This window comes from Syngnathus leptorhynchus, chromosome 8, assembly GCF_054491065.1.
Source record: "Syngnathus leptorhynchus isolate UIUO chromosome 8, UIUO_Slep, whole genome shotgun sequence".
Lineage (NCBI taxonomy): Eukaryota > Metazoa > Chordata > Actinopteri > Syngnathiformes > Syngnathidae > Syngnathus > Syngnathus leptorhynchus.
In genome coordinates, this window is record NC_141202.1 from 7,151,564 (window position 1) to 7,175,558 (window position 23,995).

At 39.8% G+C, this 23,995-nt stretch overlaps 2 protein-coding genes across 5 annotated transcripts; one reads left to right on the top strand and one right to left on the bottom strand.

The window, feature by feature from the left end:
- The first annotated feature begins 1,569 nt into the window (after positions 1-1,569).
- Positions 1,570-12,304, top strand: lyplal1 (lysophospholipase like 1). Of its 3 annotated transcripts, none has more exons than XM_085918562.1 (5): positions 1,570-1,631; positions 4,196-4,295; positions 5,458-5,627; positions 8,186-8,301; positions 9,992-11,182. In XM_085918562.1, exons 2-5 carry the CDS (start codon positions 4,237-4,239, stop codon positions 10,226-10,228), a joined length of 582 nt encoding a protein of 193 aa, XP_085774688.1. In that variant the 5' UTR covers positions 1,570-1,631; positions 4,196-4,236; the 3' UTR covers positions 10,229-11,182. The 3 variants fall into 3 exon arrangements, with proteins under 3 accessions (XP_085774688.1, XP_085774687.1, XP_085774686.1); XM_085918561.1 differs by lacking the exons at positions 1,570-1,631; positions 9,992-11,182 and adding exons at positions 3,681-3,799; positions 11,852-12,304; XM_085918560.1 differs by lacking the exon at positions 1,570-1,631 and adding an exon at positions 3,681-3,799.
- A 7,744-nt stretch (positions 12,305-20,048) lies between these two features.
- On the bottom strand, positions 20,049-23,741 carry preb (prolactin regulatory element binding). Of its 2 annotated transcripts, XM_085919062.1 has the most exons (10): positions 23,575-23,741; positions 22,747-22,934; positions 22,458-22,656; positions 22,086-22,330; positions 21,929-22,009; positions 21,712-21,839; positions 21,438-21,611; positions 21,195-21,267; positions 20,949-21,108; positions 20,049-20,869 (listed from the first exon to the last, which is right to left on the bottom strand). In XM_085919062.1, exons 2-10 carry the CDS (start codon positions 22,879-22,881, stop codon positions 20,775-20,777), a joined length of 1,290 nt encoding a protein of 429 aa, XP_085775188.1. In that variant the 5' UTR covers positions 22,882-22,934; positions 23,575-23,741; the 3' UTR covers positions 20,049-20,774. The 2 variants fall into 2 exon arrangements, with proteins under 2 accessions (XP_085775188.1, XP_085775189.1); XM_085919063.1 differs by lacking the exon at positions 23,575-23,741 and having other exon boundaries at positions 22,752-22,885.
- Between the last annotated feature and the right edge of the window lie 254 nt (positions 23,742-23,995).

A 23,995-nucleotide genomic window follows, 5' to 3' on the forward strand; every position in this document is an offset into this window, starting at 1 on the left:
AGAGCTGGAATGTCTTCAAAACATTTTCAGATGGAAAATAGTAAAGGGGGATTTGAGATTCATCTAACTGCCTTGTTCACACCAGATTATTCATTACCTTGTTTTTCTTTCTGTGCCAAATCTGATTTTCTCCTGGGTGAGGTATGAGAGTGGGATGTGTGGCTGTAAGGCTGACAGTGTACTTGTACATTAATCACAGAGTCCACCTATGCCAATGCTATATATCCTCTGTCCTTTCCCTTGATAAGATGGTCAACTCCCACGCCATTCCCGACTGTTAGATCCTTTCCTCCATGGTTAGAACCTGGACCAGGGACATTAACAGTAGTAATATTCATCTAACCTGCAATGCAAGCTCCCTGCATTTTATCATCTCTCGGTTCCACTGCCTTTTTGCCGAGAACAATAGTGCTCTAAATCTGGGCAAGGGTCAGTGATTGTTGAACAGTCAAAGTGAAATATTGGATCGAGCCTCTGAATAATCTGTGCTGTCTTAATAGAAACAAAACAAGACCAAATATTTAAAAAATAATAATAAATATAATAATAATAATAATAATAATAATAATAACTAAAAGGCATCCGTGCCACACACGTCCCAATTTGTTCTGCCTTACAGGTAAAACAACAGTTGTGGAAATAAACAATACATATATTTTATACATGGAATATGAATCTGAGGAAACGTTACGTCAAAAGTGACGATTCTGTAAAAAAGATATCTTTGAAAAAAAGAAAAAAAGATCTGGTCATTGTGTGGCTTTGGCAACAAACTCATCATCTGTCAAAAAGAGCACATAATCCTATAAAATAAAACATACACTCCGTCATCAAGCCTTTTTCTTTGTCTCATGTTTCTCCATCACACAACCACTGGTCTTCTTTGAAATGTATCCCTTCTCTTGAACATCTCAGTCCTAATCCAGTCCAGTTGGAATCTGGCAAGGGAACTTGTCTGCTTCCTTTCATAATGCCCACTGCTGCCGAATAGACACGTGAACGGTTCAGATGAAAAATGTTGTTGCCTGATTAATACTTAAGTGTTGTGTCCTCCATACACATGAAATCATACCTGGTATTCTTTTGACAATGCTCTCAAAATTTGTGAGGTTGTGTGCTAATTATTGCACATATTTTGGCTGCAGTCACACTTTGCATTACTGCCCTCATTCTTCGCTCAAGCAGGTATGATTTCTTTTAAAACTACTGGCAATTGTACTCATGAAGATTGTGTTACCTTGTTATGCGACTTCAACAATCAAAGGATGCAGAGTCGTAAAGCTGGCTCGTCGCCTGGTCTGCTGAATCCTTACTGTATAGGCATACAACTTGCAATGTTCTGAGGAGGAAAGCAATTTATTTTTAATGTGGGTCTTGAGCTGAAACATCTTGCATTCCCTTTTCTCAAGTTTGAAACCACTTCTGATGTTTTTACTGACACCCAGTGGTCTGAATCTCATTCGTTTTAAAGTGGTGTGGGTTTTTTGCTCTGCTTTGTAGTTATTTATGACAATTATGACAATTAATTTCAAAGAAAAGAAGGGAGGGATTCGCCTCACACTTCCCAGAGCTACCCAAGCAGAACCACGACTACTCATTTACCTTTGATTTCCAAAAATACCTTTAGCCAGGTAAGTATTGCAGCATAGAAAAGACATCTTATCTTTTTTTCTGCAATGAAGCCTCATGAAAATTTCATTTCATTACATCTGGCTTGATACGAGTGAGCCAACAAGATTAACTGTACGTTGTGTGGGGAAAAGTGGAGAAAAAGCGGATCACTCAAGTCTTAAAGTTGACCATAACCAGGTTAATATAATCAGCAATTGAGCATTTGGGATGGATTAAAGAGTTTCATAGGGCAAACTAAATTGTCCTGTATCATGTTGTTCCTGTTAACCCTTGGACTGACATGTACAGTATGCTTTTAATTTTTGAGAAAGATAATATCTGCATGCACATCAAAGTCAGGCCAGAGAATAAAAAGATATTGCCTGAAAATTCTTTGGCCTACAATAAGCATTCCTCTAAATCCAAAACTTCTGCTCTTGCTGGTCAAAAAAAAAATGGCTGAATTCAAATAGAAGTGGTACCGTGAGAGACGATGAAGGCAAAGCAATACAAAACACAAAAGTTTATTGGCATTGTTGAAGACGCAATAAAAAGCCCACTTAAAGCTGACTGTGCTGATTCAAATTGTGAGAGAGATGCCAGTATTGTCTCTGCAACACCCCCTGACCAACCACCCAGTTATCTACTACATTAAAGGTTCTGCATGTTTACTTTTTTTCCTCTTCATAAAAAATTCAGGAGTACTTTCATGTTGGTTGAGTTATGTGGCGCTCTTTGGCAATGCTGCAGGAGGGGGGCTTTGATGTGAAGCCATAAAGCTGGAAAAAGCTGCCAAGGCTGCGAACTACATTTGGACTGAGGCAGGATACCGAGGTCAATAGTGCTTACATTGTGTACTGGAGTTTTTAGACAGGTACCACGGTGCCAAAATGTGCATTGTAGAGCAGCGGAGGAACAAAATGGACCTCGACCAAGCCCTACCAACCGACGGCAATTACGACTCTTTCTATTTTGATGCTCCAAGTATCGAAAGCAGAGTCTCCTTCTAAGTGCTCTGATGGTGTAGTGAAATATGCTGCTGCCTTTCATGCATTTAGGTTTCAATTTCTGGCTAGTGCCTCTATAGCCAACTATGTCCGATCCCAAGCCTGGATTACAAAAAAATAAAATAAAAATAAATGGTGGATTGTGTTAGAAAGGGCATCCGGAGTAAAACAAAGGGAAAAAACCTGCTAACTTGCTTCCCTAATGGGAGGATCTTAAAAGTATCCTAAAAATATCAACATACTGTTTCTGAGTAGAAAAATGGTTCTCATCATTGATTATTTATGCTTACTACACATTCATTTGATTCATTTATTTTGAATTCAGCCGTAGTTTGATCGGCCTGCTCGAGAGAGTCTGTCTTCTATTAATAGGGTCACAAGCATTGTGACATCATCAAATGTCAACACAATGAGTCGTAACAGTAACTATATTTGCTTTAGGCCATTTAAAGCAGCACTTTCCCCCCGCTCATTGTATTATTAGAGGGGAGGTCAGGGCAGGGACAAAGTTTGTGTGGTCCAGTGAGTGCATGGCTTAGGAAAATGACCAGAATTCAAGCTTACTAGGCCAAGGTTTATACAAGATAAGATGCTCAAATGTGTTTAAACTGATATGCAGATCCAGACATTCCATTAGGTCACCACACTGTATGACACAGTGCTGGAAAGCATGTTGGATTTATCAAGATAACAGCAGCAGTGTGGGATTCATGATTTCACATGCCTAAACTATGGCACACCATACTGTTTAATTTAGATCTTTCATTATATTACGTTTTGTAACATATTATTTGTTTATAATTCCGTAAATTATATTCACAATTCTCCCCAAGAGCTGGCATGATGAAGTTTTAGTTTCCATAAGAAGAAAGTAGTAATTTGTAGAACAATGGCAAACAAATCAAGGAAAAAGGTGATCATAAATCATAAAAGTGATTGGGATTTTTTAATTTTTTTTGGTGTGTTTTGTTTTGTTTTTCCTTTGAATTGGAATCTGTTTATATTTAATATTTTATATTTCCCTGCAAAAAAAAAAAAAAAAAATCCTCCCCTTCCCGCAACGATAAGATTCTCGCGAGATTTCGTTACTGCTGTCATGGCTGCCATGCAGAAACTTCAGAAGTGTGTAGTGTCGCCCACTGGGAAACACACTGCTACAGTTATCTTTCTGCACGGCGCAGGTGCGTTTCCTTCCTGAAACTCTTAAGTGTGGAAGGACTTTAACTTTTTAACTGTCAGACGGGTCGTTCAACGTCATGGCTGTCAAGATAGACCAGTGACTTGTTTCCTTTTTCTCGTAGTATTTTTGACACAGCATTTAAGAACGTCTGTTAAATTAAAGTACACACTGGATATGTGAATAATGCAGCAAATATTAAGGAATAAAGTTGCCCTTGAAACAGCTGTGCAAAGATTGCAGTGCATTTGCCATGAGCATGAGTCTAAAATTCCTTCATCATGCTGTTTAAAATGATAATAACACGTTGAAGAGATCATAACATTGTACTGGTTAGGTGTCAACATATGATTCCCCCATGATGATGCTCTTTGATAATGCTCTTAATTTCCACGACTAGGTGGCACTGGGCAAGAGTTAAGAACTTGGGTTCGAGATGTGATGATGCCTGGTCTGACTTTTGCTCACATCAGAGTCATTTACCCCACAGCCCCAATAAGGTAAGATTTGTTTGTTTGTTTTCAACTTATCAAATATGTCCGAATTGCAGGGTTGTTCAATTCATCCAAATTCAATTGCAATTACAATTATTACACTCCACAGTTATAAAATTGGCATAATTGTAAAAAAAAAATATCAGTATGCATTAATATCCAATGTTTGTTGACACAAGGACAGCATTCTTCAATTTATGCATTTGCACTTTTTTTATTCCCAAATAACATTTTTTCTCAATTTAGTTTTGTCCAAAAGGAACATGCATAATTATGGCGTTTCAAAGACATTTATGTTTTAATATGTTTTTCATCTTTAAACATTTCCTCGTTTTGCGTCCAAACAAATGATTGTTTGAATGATCAAGAGTTCACTTATTACCAAAGTAATCACGATTGATCATTTTTTTCATAAACGAGCAGCCCAACATCACCGTATTCTTTGAAATAGTCATCTTGGAGGCGTTTGGAAGAGTGCAAACGTCGAAACCAGTCAGACAGGTTCAAAGTGGATATTAAACAGTCGTGCCAGCTTCCTAGCACAAAGTCTGTGTAAGATCCGATTGAGTCCATGTGTGAACTGAATAGGTCATTGTCGAGAGAATTCACAGCGAGTGAGTGAGCGTGCTGTTGATGTTTTGATCATGTGCCTGGAGCAAAACCAGGAACATTGGCAGGCGCTGATGTGAAAATCCTTTGCTACTTACTTGGTTGTTTATGAGGATATTATGACCTAGCCATGTGAGAGTGTATTTTTAAAATCAATTTGAAGGAGAATTTACAAATGCAGTACCTTGTTGATTTATGGACAACTATAGTGACAATTTTCCATCGATCTTAAAAATAACTTGGATGTCATTTACTTTTACTCAGTCTTGAAGTGATCTCGTGCCCATCAGGTGACAATTCACAGTATGACTGAATGTTAAAAAGTTGACCGGCCTCCTTCTCCACTTATTTAATGGCGTGTTTTTATTTTTATTTTTTTAAAAACACCAATAACAATTTCATTAGACAAATACTGCAGATAGTGAAACACTGACAACATGTTGATGAGGGACTATCCTTTGCATGGCATCATTTAGCTGGAGCCACTGTTAAGATGTCAACAATTAACATGTGACTGTCATTGGAGCTGACCTTTGACCCCTTTCTTAATTCCAATTAGACCGTACACACCTATGAACGGAGCCCTGTCCACTGTTTGGTTTGACCGTTACAAGATCTCGTACAACAGCCCAGAGAATCTACAATCTATAGATGCCATGTGCAGCACTTTAGGCTCCATCATTCAGGAGGAAGTCAGTGCTGGGATTCCCAAACATCGCATGATCATTGGTACGTTTTTATCTGATTAGTGTCAATATTATGTGTTGTGTTTTTCTTACATTATTATTATATAATTTATATTTATTATGTTTATATTGCTTGGGACTGCAATGATTTGCATTTGTTTCGCAAGATTAGTGTGGCAGGATACACACGGATTAAATGCTCATGTTAACCAGTGGAAGAAGTTATCTGGTTTTAACGACCCAAAAAAATCTGAATTTTTGCGGTTCCTTGCACCCCTTCACGTTTTGTGGAAACCAGTTATTTATTTTTCAGTTTTAAACTACCTGTCTCATATATTATGTAGCAACTGTCAACGATACTCATTTAGCTTTGCAAAGAAAGTTGGAGTAAAAAAAAGTGCAGCTCTTTTTTTATTCAATAAATTGAGCTTGATTTATAACCACTTGAGTAAGCGACTTAAACCCCATCCTTTATATCAGCTCTTTTTACTTTGGCAGGATGGTGGTGATGCAATCTGTCGACTCCCAACACTACCACACTGTCCCGTTCACTCCCTCCCTTTCTCACAGTATCTATTTTCCTCTAATTCCCCTCCCCTTCGCATGCACAAACTCGCACACAGTCGCAAACCTTACTCCCTGCCTCCCACCGTCATGATATAAAATCAAGAATGCAACTCATCAAGTTATACTAGGGCCTTTTATATTCTGCCAACAGCAAATGAAACGTTTGTAAAGATATTTCTCTGCCCCCCCCCCCCCTCCCCAAAAGCTTTTTGCTTCAAATATTCCCTCTTATCAAGTCCATCTAAATCACTGTGAAATACAATGAGTCGAGTGAAGTACTATAAATATTATGACTGGAGTAAGGTAAGAGTTCCCACAGGAAACATATGGGAGGCCATCAAGTGTTTTAATTTCACTGATTGCCGGTCCCCTATGAAAGGAGAAACTACCGAGAGCAGTGGGGAAAGGGTTAACGTTCAAGTCGTGAAGCCATGAAGGTGGTACTGCGAGGGGAGGGGGGGGGGGTTGAGAGAACTGTGTGAAAGACGTAGTGTTAAGGTCCAGAAAAGCTCACGGATTCTATTCCCAAGTACTATAAGTGAAAAAACATATGCTCATGGGAAAGTGCTGGAATACTTTCTTAAATCATAACATTTTGTCATTAACTATAAATACTGAGTGGCTGTTCTTTAGAATTGCAGCCCTGAGTACCCAAAGTGCTCTTCCTTGGCTTGGAGACAAGCTGTAGATACTTTCTATGGAAACCATTTTTGCGGGGGAAATATTGCCGCAACTGTGTGGCCTGACCCACAGTCGGAGAGTTTGATTTGTATGTCAGTGTCAGCGGGGTCAGAAGAAGTGGTGTCAGGTGTTTTTTTCACACCCAATTCTGGGATTGCACAAAACCCTTGCACGTATAGTGTGCCCACACTTTTTGTGAGACTTTTGATTGAGACTATTTCGGGCTACTGAATTATTTATTGATGTATTCAGTTCTTTGTATGATACAATGCAATGTAATACAATACAATACATCTGTATTTATATTTTGTTTTTTACAACAGCTGTCTCTGCAACAAAGCACTTTACAGAATTTAAAATAATTATTGATTTAAAATATTTTTTATTGTGTGTTTTGTATTATGCACATTTCCATTAATTTCATGCATTTTTAAGGACAAATACTGTATTGGGATATGTAAGTCTTTTTTTTTTTTAAGTTATCTGTCATTGTTTTTTTGGTGGGGAAACTTTATGAAATGAAATTATTAGTGGGATTGGTACTTGTAATTGGTATCTGTGAGTACTCAAGAATTGAGTATTTGTACTGGTATTGGTCTAAAAAAGTGGTATAGGACATCCCTAGTTGAAAGAGCTTTATGTAGGAAGACTTGAGTGGCCTCACTAACTTATGAAGTAGAATGTGTTTTGGACAAGAAGTTTGATCAATTTGTTTTCCGGGAGGTTGAAGAAAAAGGGAGGTTATTTTTCGTGTGGAAAATTTGACTGGCCTCACCAAATTATAAAGTACAACATATTTTACACAAGCAATTTGTTCAATTCACTTTCCATTTCCATGCTAAGAAGGTTAAGTGTTGTTGTTGTTTTCTAAGCATTGCTGCTTAGTCTTTGAAGAAATATTCTCCATTCTGCATTATCTGAACCCGTTAAGTGCACTTTATTATTTTTATGCTCGATTGTACCCAATTATCACTTTCATTTGCACTGATCAGTTTATTCAGAAGTCCACATTTGCATTCTTTACATTTCCCTCATCCTTTTTTCGTCCGATGTGATTTTGGATACGAGCACACTCAGACCCAGATGTGCTCAGATGTGAAAGATTAAAGCCAGATTTGGACGGTTTATTACAGGACCAAAAAGTTGATGATGTGGAACTTACGATTTGTTTCTTTTTTTTCCCTGTAAAAAAGCCTAAAGTTGAGCCTTAAGTTGTCCTGGGTAAACGTGTAGTATGTCATGGGTGCATCCCTTGTTCTGATATGTGGGAAACAATCAGCTTCCAACAAACTGCAGCTGTTTTTTATTATTTTATTCATTTTTTTTATTTCTCTTTGTCTTTCCAAATAAAAGGGGGCTTCTCCATGGGTGGCGCTATGGCACTCCACTTGGCATGCCGCCACCACCCTGACGTTGCTGGGGTGTATGCGCTCTCCAGCTTCCTCAATAAAGACTCCGTTGCTTTTCAGGTACAACACATCCATATACACAAAGTCACTGCTGGTCATTTGTGGTCAAAATATTATATTGTATTTTTTTCAGTGTTTTTATCACACATAAACGAGCAACATTCATCAACAAGTTGAACCTTGTTGAAATTACAATGATTATCAAGTTGCCAGATTACTTGCTGCCATATTTTATTTAAATGGTTACCATGTAGCATAAAATCTTAAAACAAGATTTTTGGAATCATATTCCTGCCCCTGCCACCCCGATCAAGTGCATTTTGGTGCGAGGAAGTCCTTCCATTTAGAAAGACAATTAAAGGAGAGGGTGTATTTGCCATCCTCATAATACAAAGAAACTGGTTCTGAGATACATTCACCCAAGTCTGCTTCCCATATTTTTTCTAGGAATTTCCACACCAGTCAATTTGTCTGAATTAGGCAGCACATTAGTTCCGCTCACGATTTGTTTCATATCAGTTTTACATAAAAATTTCGTCTCGGAGCCATGTGAAGTGTACGCAATAGGAACCAGTCCGAGTTGGCTAAAATTAAATCAATACCAGAGAATATACAACTGAATTTTTCTGAATCACTCTTCAAAGAAGACACATTTGTTCTCTATGTATATGTTGTACGATGACCTTACTTTGCACAAATGGGGTAAACCTATGGCTCCTTACCACGGAAATGAAAGTTTGATAAGGCCAAAACAATACAGTCCAGTACAGTGTTCTCTACTGTGTGTAAAATATTTTGAAGACTTTAACTCAAAGACTTAGACTGACTCTTTATAGGTACTTTAAAACATAATAAAGTTCCAGCACAGGTGGATTCAATTGAGGCCTTCTCCAGTCATATCCAACTGGGATTTACTACATCCTTTCTTAGCCACTAGTATTTCATAAAAATATGGTGCCATACTTCCCATTATACTTAGAGTTTATGTGCGTCAAAACCTATTTTGCAAAGTATGATATATATGATATATATTATAGCAAATTCATGCAGAAATCCAGATATTAAAGAAACTTTTCTTCGTTTTCTGACGTCGGGGTTCTACTTGTGTGCATGCTTTGTCCACCAGGGGGCAGTATAAATATACGTTCATAATAAGAGTTTAACAATTAAGGGACTCAGTAGGTTGCAATAAAAGTAGTTGCTTTTTGTTGACGGTAAATAATATTTGCTTGAATATTGTTGTATGGTCTGTATACATATGTTGCAGTGCGCCAGTGGGTCACAACTCAAACTATTGCTCGCAACACAAGACAAATATAATCTGCAGAGTGACTTAAATATGTTCAATTGGATCACTAGTGAAAATTAAAGCCACCTTCAGCGCAATGACAATTTCAGACCTGAGTTTCGAAGGGTGCATTTTGCTGGGCCCCTGTGGGGGAGGGGATCGACAGGACACCTGGAAGCACTCCGATCCGAGGATGTATTGGGCTTAGTATTGGTGGCGCCAGTAAATCTATACTTCCGTAGGTTGCTCGCCATCTGGATATTATTCCTCAGTATCTTTCGTGTTACGGTCAAAAGGTTAGATTTTTTTTTGTTTTTTGCCGAATGTCGTGGAATATGAAATGATTTATGAAAGACCTTGCGGGAGCCCACATTAAACTCTGCCTACTCCAGCACAGTCAAATCACCTTTGAACAATCGCACCAGACTGGCCCCTCAGTTTGTGAATTTCTGTGCAATGAAGGCAGTAGATGAGCGGATCAGAGCGGGACGCTCCCTCCCGGAGTTGCTCCAGTGCCATGGGACAAGTGATGAGCTGGTGCTTCATCAGTGGGGAGAGGACACATCAATGTTGCTGCAGAAGGCAGGGATGAAAACCACTTTCCACTCCCTACCTGGTCTTTACCACCAACTCTCCCTGCCCGAATTGGAGCTGCTGAAGGCATGGATTCTCCAAAAACTTCCACCTAGTACATCCTGACCCCCAGTTATCTTCTCATTGCATCAAATGTTAGCAATAAATATTTGTACACTTAGGATTGTGTTTTTTCTCATATTGATAATGAAGTTAAAAAAAAAAAATGTATTCTGGACTTGAGATCTTTCATCTCTTGAAACGGTTACTCATCCTAGAAAGAAAAAGTGCCTCATCAGCAAATGTATCTTTCCACATCAATGTCCTATATTCTCCTCTCCTTTGTTGTCCAGTTGACTTGGATCAGGCAACTATATTCAGGTGATTTGGAGTGGATGAATGGATGAGGGAAGTGAATGAAGGCAGGAGAAGGATGTTGTCAGCGTTGTTACATGAGCAAATGGGGCTTTTGCACCTGAAGGTGAAGAAGTATATTGGGGAGGTACAGCTAGAACAAACACAAGGAGCTCAGTTTTGCACTCTGGCCCCAGTCCCTGATTACTTCCAGCGAGTGTGAAAGAATGCTACTGTTGAGAAGCTCCCCACAAACACATCCCCCCCCTTCTGGTGAACTTGCCTACCTCATCATCATCCCACACGACGACGCCTCAATCGTCTCTTATATGCCTTCTGTCCTGCCCCCGAGGTAAAGGGATTCAAGGTTCGCAAGTCATAAAGAAATTATGATTTAAAAAAAAAAAAAAAAGTTAGAGCAGAATTGAATTCTTCACATCTTCTCTTCCCTTATAAACAGTTGAAGCCAATAAACTTTTTTTGACATCATATTCATTTTTTTCGTTTGTTTTATAGCAAAAACAAAAGAGAGGAAAAAAAAAACCTCTATTACTTATCATGTCATATTCGTTCCCTCCGCACTTCCCGAGTTTGTCAGCTTCTTTTTGCATCACTCACACCACCTCCCTGAGCCAAAAGTGCATCCCCTCTTTGTCAAATGATGGTGTTCTCCCTTGCTTTTGTGTCACAAGGAAGGAATGCAAATCCGGACATCTTGTGGACTGTAGAGAGTTTTTTTGTGCCAGTTTCCACTGCTCAGTACTTTCCACATGGAACTGCTCCAAAGTGGCCAAGATTAAGAGGAATTCCCGACCGAGGGAGTTAAGGTGCTGACAGATTCCAGATTGCTCATCTGACTGCACCCCCTCAGTTAAGATTATAAATTAATGGGATGATGACCTTGAAATGATCGCATACTGGCCTATGCTAACTGCTTGTTATGCACAGCCGTAACATGTTCTGTTGGTAATATTGGATCAAAATTAAATCTTTAGAAATAATCATTTGGGCATTTTTCAGCCAATCAAACAGAGTTGAGAAACCAACAAGCCTGAAATTCTGAAAATGGCTTCTAAATTGTGAGCCATACCAAATCCAACTAACTTCAGCACTATTGAGTCAGATAGTATATTCCAGATGAAATGGGAACATCTTCACTAGTCGTCAGTCAATTGCCAGGAGATTGTAAAAGTGTTGAGGACAAGCGTGACAGCAAATCGATGGATTGACTTTTTAATTGCTTGTCTACAAATAATTGGGTCTCATGAGCAGTGATTGCTGTTCTATCTCACACACAGGTTGTCTGATACAAACTGATTACGAACAATATTAATGCATTTTTTTGTTTGTTTCTGGCATACTTCTGCTTGCCTTCATTTATCTACCATTTTCCAGTCAGCAAGCTGTCACGATTTGCAGCAGCAGAAGACTCTGGAGAAATTCCTCATAATAAGTTGGCAGATGCAGGGAGCCAGACAAGTTAGAATGATGACTACTAGACCACCCTGATGTTCAAAGAAAGCTTCTCGTTCGTACGGGGGTTGTTGTTTTTTTTCCCCTGTAATTCCAAAACGTATCAGATGAAGAGCTTCAACATTTGAAATATTTGAGCTGATTGACCCTGAGGCAGCACCAATAGAAGCCTCGATCCTGGCTGTCCTCCAGCTCTACGCCCCTTTCCTAAAATTAGACCTCATCAACCCCCCCTTTGCAGTCTCTGGGGCAATCGTGCCATACACAAATCATTAAGGCACTGCTTTAGCTTAGCTCATCACAACCAATATAATTCAATTTAGCCTTTTCCTCTTGCCAGAAGATACGCATTTATGGACAGCGTCGCAATGTTAACAAGGCTTTAAAACTTTCTCTGTTTATTGGATTTAAGCTCCATTGAATAAACATGCTGAATGTGTTTAGCATTCTTTGCATTTTAGGTTTATATTTGGTCTCAAGTGCAAAACAGCTTTTAATGAAAATACAACTTGATATTGAACTTCATTTGAACACTGCTAAGGCTGTGCAAGTTGGATTCGAAACAACGTTTTGGGGAAATTGTAGCACATAAAGTCACATAAAACCTCGGAGGTACAAGCTAGGTGTTACGTTTTGTTTTTTTCTCTCTTGACTTGGGATTAATATTAAAAAAGGGCAAATATACACAGCACTATGCGTGTTATTAAAGTTTGTTAGGTTTACTGCTTTAACAATAGTTTTTTTTTTTCACTTAAGGTCATTAAGTAATCCATCCATCCATTTTCTATACCGCTTGTCCCCACGGGTGTCGCGGACGTGCTGGAGCCTATCCCAGCAGTCATCGGGCAGAAGGCGGGGGACACCCTGAACCGGTTGCCAGCCAATCGCAGGGTCATTAAGAATGTTACGTTAAAAAAAATTATTATTGTGAGTTTAACCCTGGAACTGATACACTTGGTTTTCATTATTTCCTATGGCCCATAGGAAATAATGATAACACACTCCATATCTTTATGGGTACACTTTGCACAGCAAGTTGCTGTTCAGGTTTAACAAACTTTGCATATGTTCATATGCTGTCATATGAAAAAGTTCTTTCAGCAAAAACAATCCTGAAAGAGAACCTTATACCATCTGGGGAAACATGGCACTTGTATTTTCATGATGTGGGCCTGTCTTTCTCCATCTGGTTCAGGTTGACTCAAACATCATTGTTGAAACTGAATTAGGAAATTTACCGGCAAATTGTCCCGGAAAATGTTAAGGAAATGCATCAGTTTAATGAAAAAAGTGGATTATGCAGTAAGACATGAACTCTAAACAGGCACGTTGTTCCACCGTGGGACAACCATAACAAATGCAATGTTTTGAAATGGAGAAGTCAAACGCCCAATCCCATTCCTAGGTCTTAGACCTAAACCTTTATCTCGCCTCTTGTATCGTCCATAAGCAGGCTATTTTCCTCCGACACGTAATAATGCGTTATAAAAATGCACCACTCAACAGCTCACATTTTCATCCAAACTACATTTTTTTCAATCTATTATGTTTTATCGAGTCGGACACACACCAGTACGAGCTATTGTTTGAACTGATGTGTGTGTCTGCTGTCGTATGCTGCTGTGTGACCACAATTGGCGACTGATAGAATTTCCCCGTGATTACAAAAGCAGCTGCTAGCATTCACTGAGGGAAGGAAGCCCACTGACTTGAGGACCTGCGGGGGCTGCCATGTTTTTCTATTCTGTTTTGGGGGCTTGGCTGCTAAAGTACTCAGGGTGACAGAAACTCTCTCAATTTCTTGAACCGTGCGAGCCCTTATTTGAGAGGGTTTAGATCACTGTTGCCAGAAAAAACCTTGACGGAGCAGTGAGCAGAGACCCCGTGCAGGATAAACACTAACCCCTCCAATCACAATATGCCCCTCCCCAGCTTTGCTTATTTTGAAGAGGGATCACGTTGAAATTTTGTCCTATTAACATGATTAAATCATGAAGTACCGCAAGCACTTTTTCCGCTCCTCCTCTTTTCCAATTCACAAATGGCGACTGTCTGACAGTGAAAGCATGGAACCTTATCACTGGAGAAAATCGAATTTGATCCATCTTATTGTTTCCGATCACTCCCCTCGACTATCACACTGATTCCATTTCGGACTTTTGGAGAGGCTTTGACATTACGGGAGACACTGCAACTTCTTTGAAGTTCAAACAACTAACCGTGAGTAGACCCCAAGAGTGGGCCTACATCCAACATATATATTATTCTAACTTTCTCTTGCCATGAGACAGTGGCTCCTCTGTGCTTTGAGAGTCCCAAGACGGAGCTCCTCCTCATTTACACCCGCCATCATTTTGACTTCTGTCCCAGTCCAGCAGCCAATAAAAAGGGGTCTTTTCTAAACATGACTTTTATCTTTGTGCCTATTATACAGTATACTACACTTGGGGATAGACCAGATCATCATCATTCCACTATATATCTATTCTTCTTTGTTTAGTGATGTATCATGAGTTTTTTTATCATAGAAATCAGCCGTGGCTCTATAAAGGTTGGGTGACGATGCTCTTGCCATGACGTTCTGTCTCTCCCACCGCCCATTAAAAAAGTCTCCTGTTTATTTCAACCAAAACCCAAATTTTATTTCTTTTATGAGACAGAATGGGAAGAGCAGGTCAGTGACCCATTCTTCCATTCTGGTGATAATCCTACACACGCCCTGCCTTTATGGTGGGCCACTTTTAAACCTTACTCAAGACAAACATAGAAAAGCAAGGCACTTCATATTAGGAGATGTTTTTGACCAAAGTGGTAACGGAACAAAGCAAATAGCAGGGTGGGTGGCTTGACCCACAATAGTCTGTTTGTCTGCCTCCGAGGTACTGTAAGTGGCTAGACTCTCTCCGACCACAGAATGGTGACTTATCCCTACCGAAGCCTGTCATGACGCTTTGACTGAATAATAGCATCATTTCATACCGCATATGCCATTGGAGAGCATGTCCAAGTCATTCTGTCTTCATTTGGAGAGATGTGTGACAGCATCACTGGTTGCTTCTGGTGTTTGCCACAAACCATGAAAGACGTCTGCAGTTCATTCACACAGACGATAGACTAGTGTGGTATTACTGCATAGTTTGTCACATGACAAAACACAGATATCGACCCTGTGGTTGAATTATAAACTTCTGTGGACTTGTCTTCACTACATTTGTCCAGTTAATACACCATTGTAGACCCTGCGTCATAAGTTTGGATCCAGAGTTGTGGCTGTTGTAGGCAGAGGCTCACATTCCCTTGATGTGCTTCATTTTCGAGTTCGCCTTACATTGAACACCTGGCAAACTTGAGCAGTGAACAGTCTCGGGAAGTGGAGTGGTCAACTCCCAACCCAGAGGTTGTCAATCAAAGCCTAAGGCCTTGTGACCATGTTAAAGTGTTCTTGAACAAAATACCGAACACCCGGTTGCTGGTGATGCACTTTGAGTGTCTCAAAAGTAGAAAAGCGCTATACAAGTAAAATCCCAATTACCATGAAGCAACAGTAAGGCACGGTATTTGTTTCACTTGTCAGTTTGATGACACCATACACCAAAGTCATATTTTTCTCTGATGATGTCATAAAGACAAAATATACCATCTTTAAACTGCGCCTTGTCGCATTGCAGGTCGATTTTAGAATGCTATGCGCAGTTATGTAATTTGTTTTGGATTCTCTGCTGTTTGGGTCTTGGACAGTTTGAAGATGGGGAATAGCAAAAGGACAAATTATAAATCTTGGATTAAGCAAGAACATTGAGACTGAACCACAATGGAAAGAGTTGTGGGCAAACACGTTCAAGGCCACGGAGACAAGGCCATATCAACTAAAACCAAAAATAGGTTTCTCAGTAAAGAGCTACCCAGTCTTGAATTACATGGTATGAAGATGGAAAAAGAGAAAGACGACTTGAGGGCAAAACTTCAAGTTCTGGAAGAAATCAGGAATGTTCTTGATGAGCAATACCGATTCCTCAATGAAGCACTGCTGGAATGCCAGAAATTGAAGATGGATACTGAGAATGGACAGTTGAAGGCACAAGTCAAGTATTTTCAAGAAAACGAGGACCGTCTTATGAAGGACAATGAATTTTTCCATCATGCACTGGCACGTCTGCAGAATCAGAGTATGAGGATTGGGAGACAAAATGAAAACCTTTGTGCGGTAGCAAAAGTTTTGAAAAAAAATGTCATCATCATAAATGAAAGTACAGACAATTTAATTTTAGATTTATATCAAATTGAAACTCAGAGCGACAAAAGTCAAACAGAGATTCATCGTCTGAGAACAGAGTTGCAGACAGTTAGGTCCATGCTTCAAGATCAAGATGATTTAATCAGACGTATTGATGAAGCTGAAATTCTCATCAAGAATGGATTTGTGGAAAATAGAAATCTGACCAACAAATTGCTTGACCTTGATGAAAATAATTCATTTTTAAAAAAACAGAATGAGATGATAAGAGATGAGCTGGAAAAAAACAAATCCATTCAAAGTCAACAGTGTCAAAAGATCGCACACCTAAGAACAGCTTTAAAAGAACAGGAACTTAACGGTGAGCAAGTTCAGTTTCTCCTCTACAGTAAAGAAGATTTGATAGAAAAGCAAAATAGGGAGATAGCTTATCAACGAGAAGTCACAGAGGAGCTAAATACCCTTATTATCAGTTTGAGGCAAATAATACGTGATCTTCAAAGTCAGCTGGAGCAGATGGAGGAATTACTTGTCACCAAAAAATGTAACGAGTGTCTCTCGAAGAAAGCGCACGAGCCTGTTAGCGCCGAGTTTGAACTGAAACTGCACACCGAAAACAAAGACTTTCAGGAACAAATTGAAGATCCTCAACATGACGCTCTGACTGAGCAGAATCGACTCTTCAATCTTAGTACAGTACGGCTTGATGTTCCCAGTTTGAAGATGGAGACAGAGAATGAAGCCTTGAAGGCACATGTGAAAGTTCTGGAAGGAACGAAGAACAGTCTTATGGATAAGATTAAGTCCTTGAGAAATGAAGTGGCGATGCTTACACGCCGATGTGAGAGGATGGAAATAGAGGAGGAATTAAGGACACAACATGAACTTCTCGGACGAAAGTGCACTCTTGATGATAAAAATACATTCCCAGATGTGCTGGCTGATGTTGAAACGCACGGCGTAAGGATAGACAAACAAAATGAGACATCGGTAGCGCAAGAAAACATTCTCAGAAAAAATGACATTACAAAGAAGAGGTGGGGGACTTGGCTGTGCAACAATCTGAATGGCCATGAACAATACAATAACTTCTGGAGAGAAGAGCTTGAAGCAAGTAAACCCTTTCCAAATCAACAGAAACAAAAGAACGCATGCATGAAAACATCTTTACTAGATTCTGAGTTCCACAGTAAAGAAATAGCTGACCAACCAGAAGTTGCGGAAGACATTCATACTCAGAATGTTACATTGATGAACAACATTCATCAAGAAACGTGTTTCTCCGAGAAAGCATACGAAGGGGAAACTCTTGACAGACTGTTGGAAGCAAAGACTGAGAAGGAAGAACACCACAACCTAACAAGTTGTTTTCAGCATCGTGAGCCTATCACGGAAAATGCCCGGAAAGAAAATGCAAGGTTCAGGAATAAATTACACGGGCTTTATGAACAGAACAAAATCGTCGCAGATCAGCTGGAAGAATATACAACTCTTCGAGAGCAACAGTTTTGTAATTTGAAGATGGCAATTCTCGACCCCGAGTTCCCCAGTGATGAAAAACAATATCAACACTACTGTGAAGACGAGCAAACGAGGGAACAACTTTATCGACACGAGATCACAGAAATGAACCATCTCGCTATCAGGTTGAGGGAAACTAATATTCATCTTGATGACCATCTCAGGCAAATAATCATGAAAAAATCATTTGCTGCAGTTTGGGGAAAGACAGCAGAAGCTTCAGCCAACTGGTTCCTTGGTGAAGTAAGAACTGAGAAGGATCCTGTTGATGATGGGCTTCTGCTGACCGAAACTCAGGAACATCCTTTTGATACGATACTTGAGGCAAGAACTCAAAAGGATTCTGCTAAGGAGGGACTTCTAAAGACAGAAACGAAGGACAATTCTGTTGATGAGGTCCTTCTAGAAACTAAAACTGAGGAACATTCTGTTGATGCAAGCCTTTTAGACGCACGACCCAAGGGTGATCCTGTTGACGAGGGCCATGTAGAGACAGAAACAAAAGAGGATCTTGTTAATAGGGGCTCTCTTGTGACAGAGACCGAGGAATATTCTGTTGATGGGGTTCTTCAACATCCAACAACTGAGGAAGGTCCTGTTGATGAGGGCCTTCTTGTGGAAGGAGCTGAGGAAGATTCTGAGGAGGGTTCTGTTGATGAGGGCCCTCTTGTGACAGGAACCGAGGAGGATTCTGTTGATGCGGTCCTTCTACAGCCAAGAACTAAGGATGATGTTGATGAGGGCCTAGACACAGAAACCCAGGAGGATCCTGTTGATGAGGGGCTTCTTTTGATAAGAACTGAGGAGGATTGTGTTGATGCGGTCACTCTACTACCAAGAACTGAGGATGATCCTGTTGATATAGACCTTCTGGTAAAGACAACCACAGAGGATCATCTCAATAAGATCCTGATGAGGATAGTGACTGAGAAGGATTCTGCTCATATAGAAACTGAGGAGATTCCATTTGACATGGGTCTAATAGAGATTGAGGAAGGTCCTGTTGATATGGGCCTTACAGAACCACCCATTGTGGAGTCTTATATTGAAGATGATCTTCTGGATAAGGGCCTTATAGAGACAGCAACTGAGAACAATTCTGCTGAAGCGGTCCTTGTAGAGACCAAGGAGGATCTTGTGAGTATGGGCCTTATAGTGCCAACAACTGAGGAGGATCAGTGCCTTTTAGAACCAACCGAGAACAAACAGGTTCAGGAGCTGTTCCTAAAATTCCCCCCTTCAGTTCAAACAGTTAGTTCTCACTGCGGTGAAAAAAATAGGAACGTTGCTAAGAACTACTTTTTTGGTGTACTCATTTTTATGGCTGTACTTATTTCTGGGGCTGTAGTAGTGTTGAAAATAGCACATACATTTTGTGAATGCTGTGACTGTTTTATAACAATATGAATTTCAATTTCATTTTGTACCTGGAGTTATGATATTCTATGATATATTTCATTGTGGGAGTCAATCTGACACTAGCAATGCATCAGCTGCAATTGCAGGGAATTAAGGAACATATTTTACGTTAGAAAAATGTCACAGCACACCGTCCAATTGAAATGTCACAAAATGTTTATACAGTATACTAAAATTAAAAGATCTTGACAGATTGGTGAGACAGCGCTGTTAGTGGTAAATATTTTTCTGTTCAATTAAGTGCGATTTGAGAATTTCGAGCTGTGGTTGAGAATCACGAGTCTTACATTATTTTGTCGAGTGTTAGAAAAATAAACATAATCTGATTTTAACACCAATGAAGAGTCGTCGCAAGAAAAATCATGAGTTACTCTCAGTATTTCTATATAGATTTTAATATTGATATTAAAATGATACAAATACACGCTTGTCATACAAAAAGTCACCTAATTGGACGCACTTCAAATATTTGGGAGTCTTTAGTCTGTACGGTAGTACATTTGCGTCCACTTTATCATGCGCTGGTAAAATTGCAAGCCATGTGACCAGCAGAGGGCGCCATTCTATTATGATTAAAAAATATATATTTTTCCTTCCTCTAACTCGCCTTTAATTCTTCAGTGTTCTGAAGAACACTGACAGATCTTAGATACACAACAGACCTTTTGTAACAATAAGAGCTTCAGGGAAGCTATATGGTATCCATAAAAACGCAGGTCAAAGGTCAATGTTGGAATTTCTTAAATGGAGTCAATTTTAGCTGTTATCATATTCCAAATGCACTTAAAAATTTAATTCCCCTCAGGGGATACATAGCTACCATACAATATTAGGTAAATCACTGCATTCACGGATTCCTTCATGACGTTTCAGACTTGAGATTCCTTTAGACATGCGTGTACATTTTTCTGCAATACTAGTAACAAAAGCAATTATGACTCCAAATAAGTTTAATTCATTTAAAATTTTATTCACATTTTTACATCTGCAGTCGGAATGTTTGAAATTAATTTCAACATAATAGGTTGAATAATTCTGACATCAAACATGTTTTAAAATATCACATATTGATCGGCGAATAACAAGCAAATACTGGTAAATAAAACGTACAGCTCATTAATCCAATATATGTTGTGGGTGACCTGCTACTGCATTTCATTAGCTACCAACTCCTGGCTAGAGTGTTGTCCATTTTCCTGGTGTATGCTGCCCACTAGTGTATGCAAAGTAATCTTTAGTATATGATGTAATATTCTGTATTATCTAATAAATAATACACATCACGTATGTAATTTATAATATAACTATGACATAAATATAAACAAACATGTATATATGTATATGTCAAACCTAAATGTTTTAAGGATCCTTAAGGAATATTGGATATTAAATGTGGCATTTAACATCATTCCCAAGAGACATGATCAATGATATCAAAACATAAAACATGTCAATCAAAAAATTCATATCCCATTTTGAGTGTCTGTGTTATGCTAACGTGTCAGAAATCAACAACCCTGAGTAGGCGCCCGCATAGGGAGATGTCGGCATCATAAAAGCAGTTTAAGGTCAATGGTGCAGCACTGGTGGATTTCAATGGGTTGGATAGACGTATGCCTGCAAAAGATATGTCCAAGCTCCTTATTGGACAACCTGTGAGAATTTCGAAGCTCAAAAAAAGTCTGGGAAGAGATACTGGAGGAGCAGTACAAGTCCAACCACCACGAGGCCACAGAAGAACAACACCAACCAGAGGGGAAATGATCCTGAAGACAACAAGAAAGACAGGCACACTCAGTTTTTATATCTACTAAAAATAAACCGACGCTAGTGCAGAGGACGTACTTCGGTTGTGGACGGCATGGAGCTGACAGCGGCTGTCTACAGCCACACTAAACAAAGCCGTTTCATTGTTTCCTTTGATATTTTGCCCTTTGAATGTGTCGGGGAGGAAAGCCAGGTCTGTTACAACAATGCCGTGGGACTCTTTCACATAATACAACCTCTGCAGGGACATGCGTACACGAAACACAAAAGTTATCGTAAGAGAGCAGGGCAGTTAGAATAAGATCTTTTAAGAAGGTTGACTACCTGAAGGGAGAAAGCAATGTAGATAGCTACCGAGCCTGTTATAGTTCCCAGTCCGAGAAACGTTCCAGAGTCACTGTTGGGAGACAAACAAAATCTATTTGCTTTGTGCTTAGTCGTACAGTGAATGAAAAGTAAACACACGACTGCTTTTTTTGAGAATACCGAACTGAATGAACCTGAGCGTCCAGAACAGATGGCGTGACCCCAACCGTAACTAACAACTCTTGTGAAATGGAATCTTACCTGACAGCAAAGCTTGAAATGACCTCTGCCCCACAGGGAGCTGTCAACATAGGCAGGAAGCTCTTGCCGTTCCACTTGGTGAGGTAACACGGTGGAGGTTTTCGGTCTCGTTTGTGCGGGATCTGAACTGTGTAAAGCCGAAGTTCATCTTTTTGGTCTTCTACTTTTCCAAACCTGAAAAAAACATGACACAACCATGTTAACACATCATTATGAGGCTCATGTACACTGATATAACCAAGATGATGAAAATATATATATTCTTTTTATTTACCTGCAAGCCATATACCTATATGTCTTTTCAGCTATCTGAGGCATAGTTTGATGCCATTTAAGACTCATAACTTGTTGGTTGTTGCGCCATACACTGCAAACAAAGTCCCTGCCAACAGTTACCAGGTGCTGCATGGAAACAACAGTTATTGTAACAATCCAGTAAAGGTCACGTTTTACATTAGTACAGTATGACAAAGGGGTTGTTTGTGCGCAACCTTGTTTCCTGGGCTCAGATCCAAGTCTTCTATCTCTCCTTCATGTGCTTTAAAGTCAAGTTTTTTCTTCAGGGATGGAAACTAGAAGGAGAATCAATTTAGGATTGAGAACTGATTGAAATCAACCAGAGTGAGGTTCTGATGTTGCAACGCTTACCTCCCAGACTCTGATGTGTCCGTCTGTGCCTCCTGTCAGGAGCAGGCTTAGGTCATGACTAAATCTGACCACCTTTTGGAGTGGGTCCTCAGGGTTTAGATCTGACTGCAGTTCTGCCAGTCTTGTCACGGTGATGTGTGCCGTCTCATCCTTCATATCAGACCCGGTGACAGCAGCGTCCTCCTTTCCACCTTTGTTTCGTTTCCCACCTCGTTGCCTGGCGTTACCTTTTTGCACATTGTTTTCTACGTAGAAGACAGAGATTTGGAGTGTCACAAAAAGATAAGGTTTCGAAAACTGACGTCTTCAACTTCTCAAGCCTTCTGTAAGACAGTTGGAGTCAGGTTTCAGGTCGAACGTAGCACTGCATACCGTCATTATCAGCGGCCGTGCCTCCACTTTTCTGCGTGCAATCAGCAAATGTCATCAAAGAGCACGTTCCATCTTGACCTGCAGCAATCACCCCATCGCCTAACGCCAAATTCATGGTGGCACGTGTGACAGTGTCGTGGCAGTGAAGCAGGCTGGCACTGTACTCGTTTTCTCCCACCAACTGGAGCTCCAGGAAGTGCTGTAATACAAACGTGAAAATTTTGTTACATGTGAGTTAGAAGACATTTAAGCTTAACAGAAAGTTGAATAACTTGTGCACTGTGCTTACCACACCATTCTTGATGCCAGTCTTGGAAGCTCCTCCTCCTCCTGCTAAGACCACTAGTCCTGCTTTAGGGTCAATTTTTATGGAGTACAGGGGAAAGGGGGCCCTGTAGAGATCTGGCACCTTCCGTTTGCCCATTGCTGGCCAACAATTCACTCAGTTCTTCATAAAAGCGTTGCATGCAAGGCCACCTGCAGGAAAACATGAGCATTTAGCATCCTAAACAGTCCCCTGTGTCTTTTTAAATAGACCTTCTTATATTTTTGTTATCTTCAGTTTTTTTCCAAAAACAGTTGTTTTTCATGCTTTCCGAGAACATAAATTAATCGTGCAGTCAGCGTTGACACCCAATTGCAACCCATTCTGAAAAGTCCAGCTGTACTTTTTTTTATGGTGCAGAAGGTTGCACTTCCACTGCTCTGGAGCTCTGTGACTGACTTCATCGCAAGTTAAAGAATGACGTACTTACAGTAAATGCATTCCTCCACTAACGTGTTGCATTATCACATGAGTGTCATAGTACTAAATGATAGTTTTATGCAGATTACTTCATTCTTGAACACAAACATTGAAGCCATTCAGCTCAAATACTGTAAACCACTGATGTTTTAAATGACAGGTATGTGAGCACTCCTTGTGCGTCGATGTGAGTGGAACGCACAAATTTATCCCGATCATTTTTTCTTGGGAAACATTTGTTTTAAGATGAGTGAGTGATTGTTATTTGTGACCAAGTGTGCGTTGTACTTGAACAGCTAAAGGCTAGTTAATACGACTTCGTGCTAGTATACCGTATTCTTATATTCGATCATTACATTTAAGATCACCTACCTGTGCAAATGTCTTGGTGTTCCTCATGTAGTCATTTAATCGGGTCTACAAATGCAACAGCTGATTATTTCATTCTGATCAGTTCCGATCAAAGCCTTGTGATGTGTAAAATGGCCGATGCGTCCATGATGCAACGCGAAGTGACGACACGTTCAAGCAGCGTGCAGCGACTTCCCGAACACGTCAGCAACCACCGTCGACGTCAACTGCGTCGTGACGTTGCCACAAAAAAAAACGCTCTTTTTTTTCCACTTACAAATAGATTCATTTTAATCCACTTTTATTAAATCCCTCGAAAGGTACATGAAAGTGGTAGAGAGGAAAAAAAAAAAACCAAATATGATAATTTTACAAACGTGTCTCATAAAAAAAAAACATGTTTATTTACATTGAATGTATGCAATACGTGTCATGGTCCACC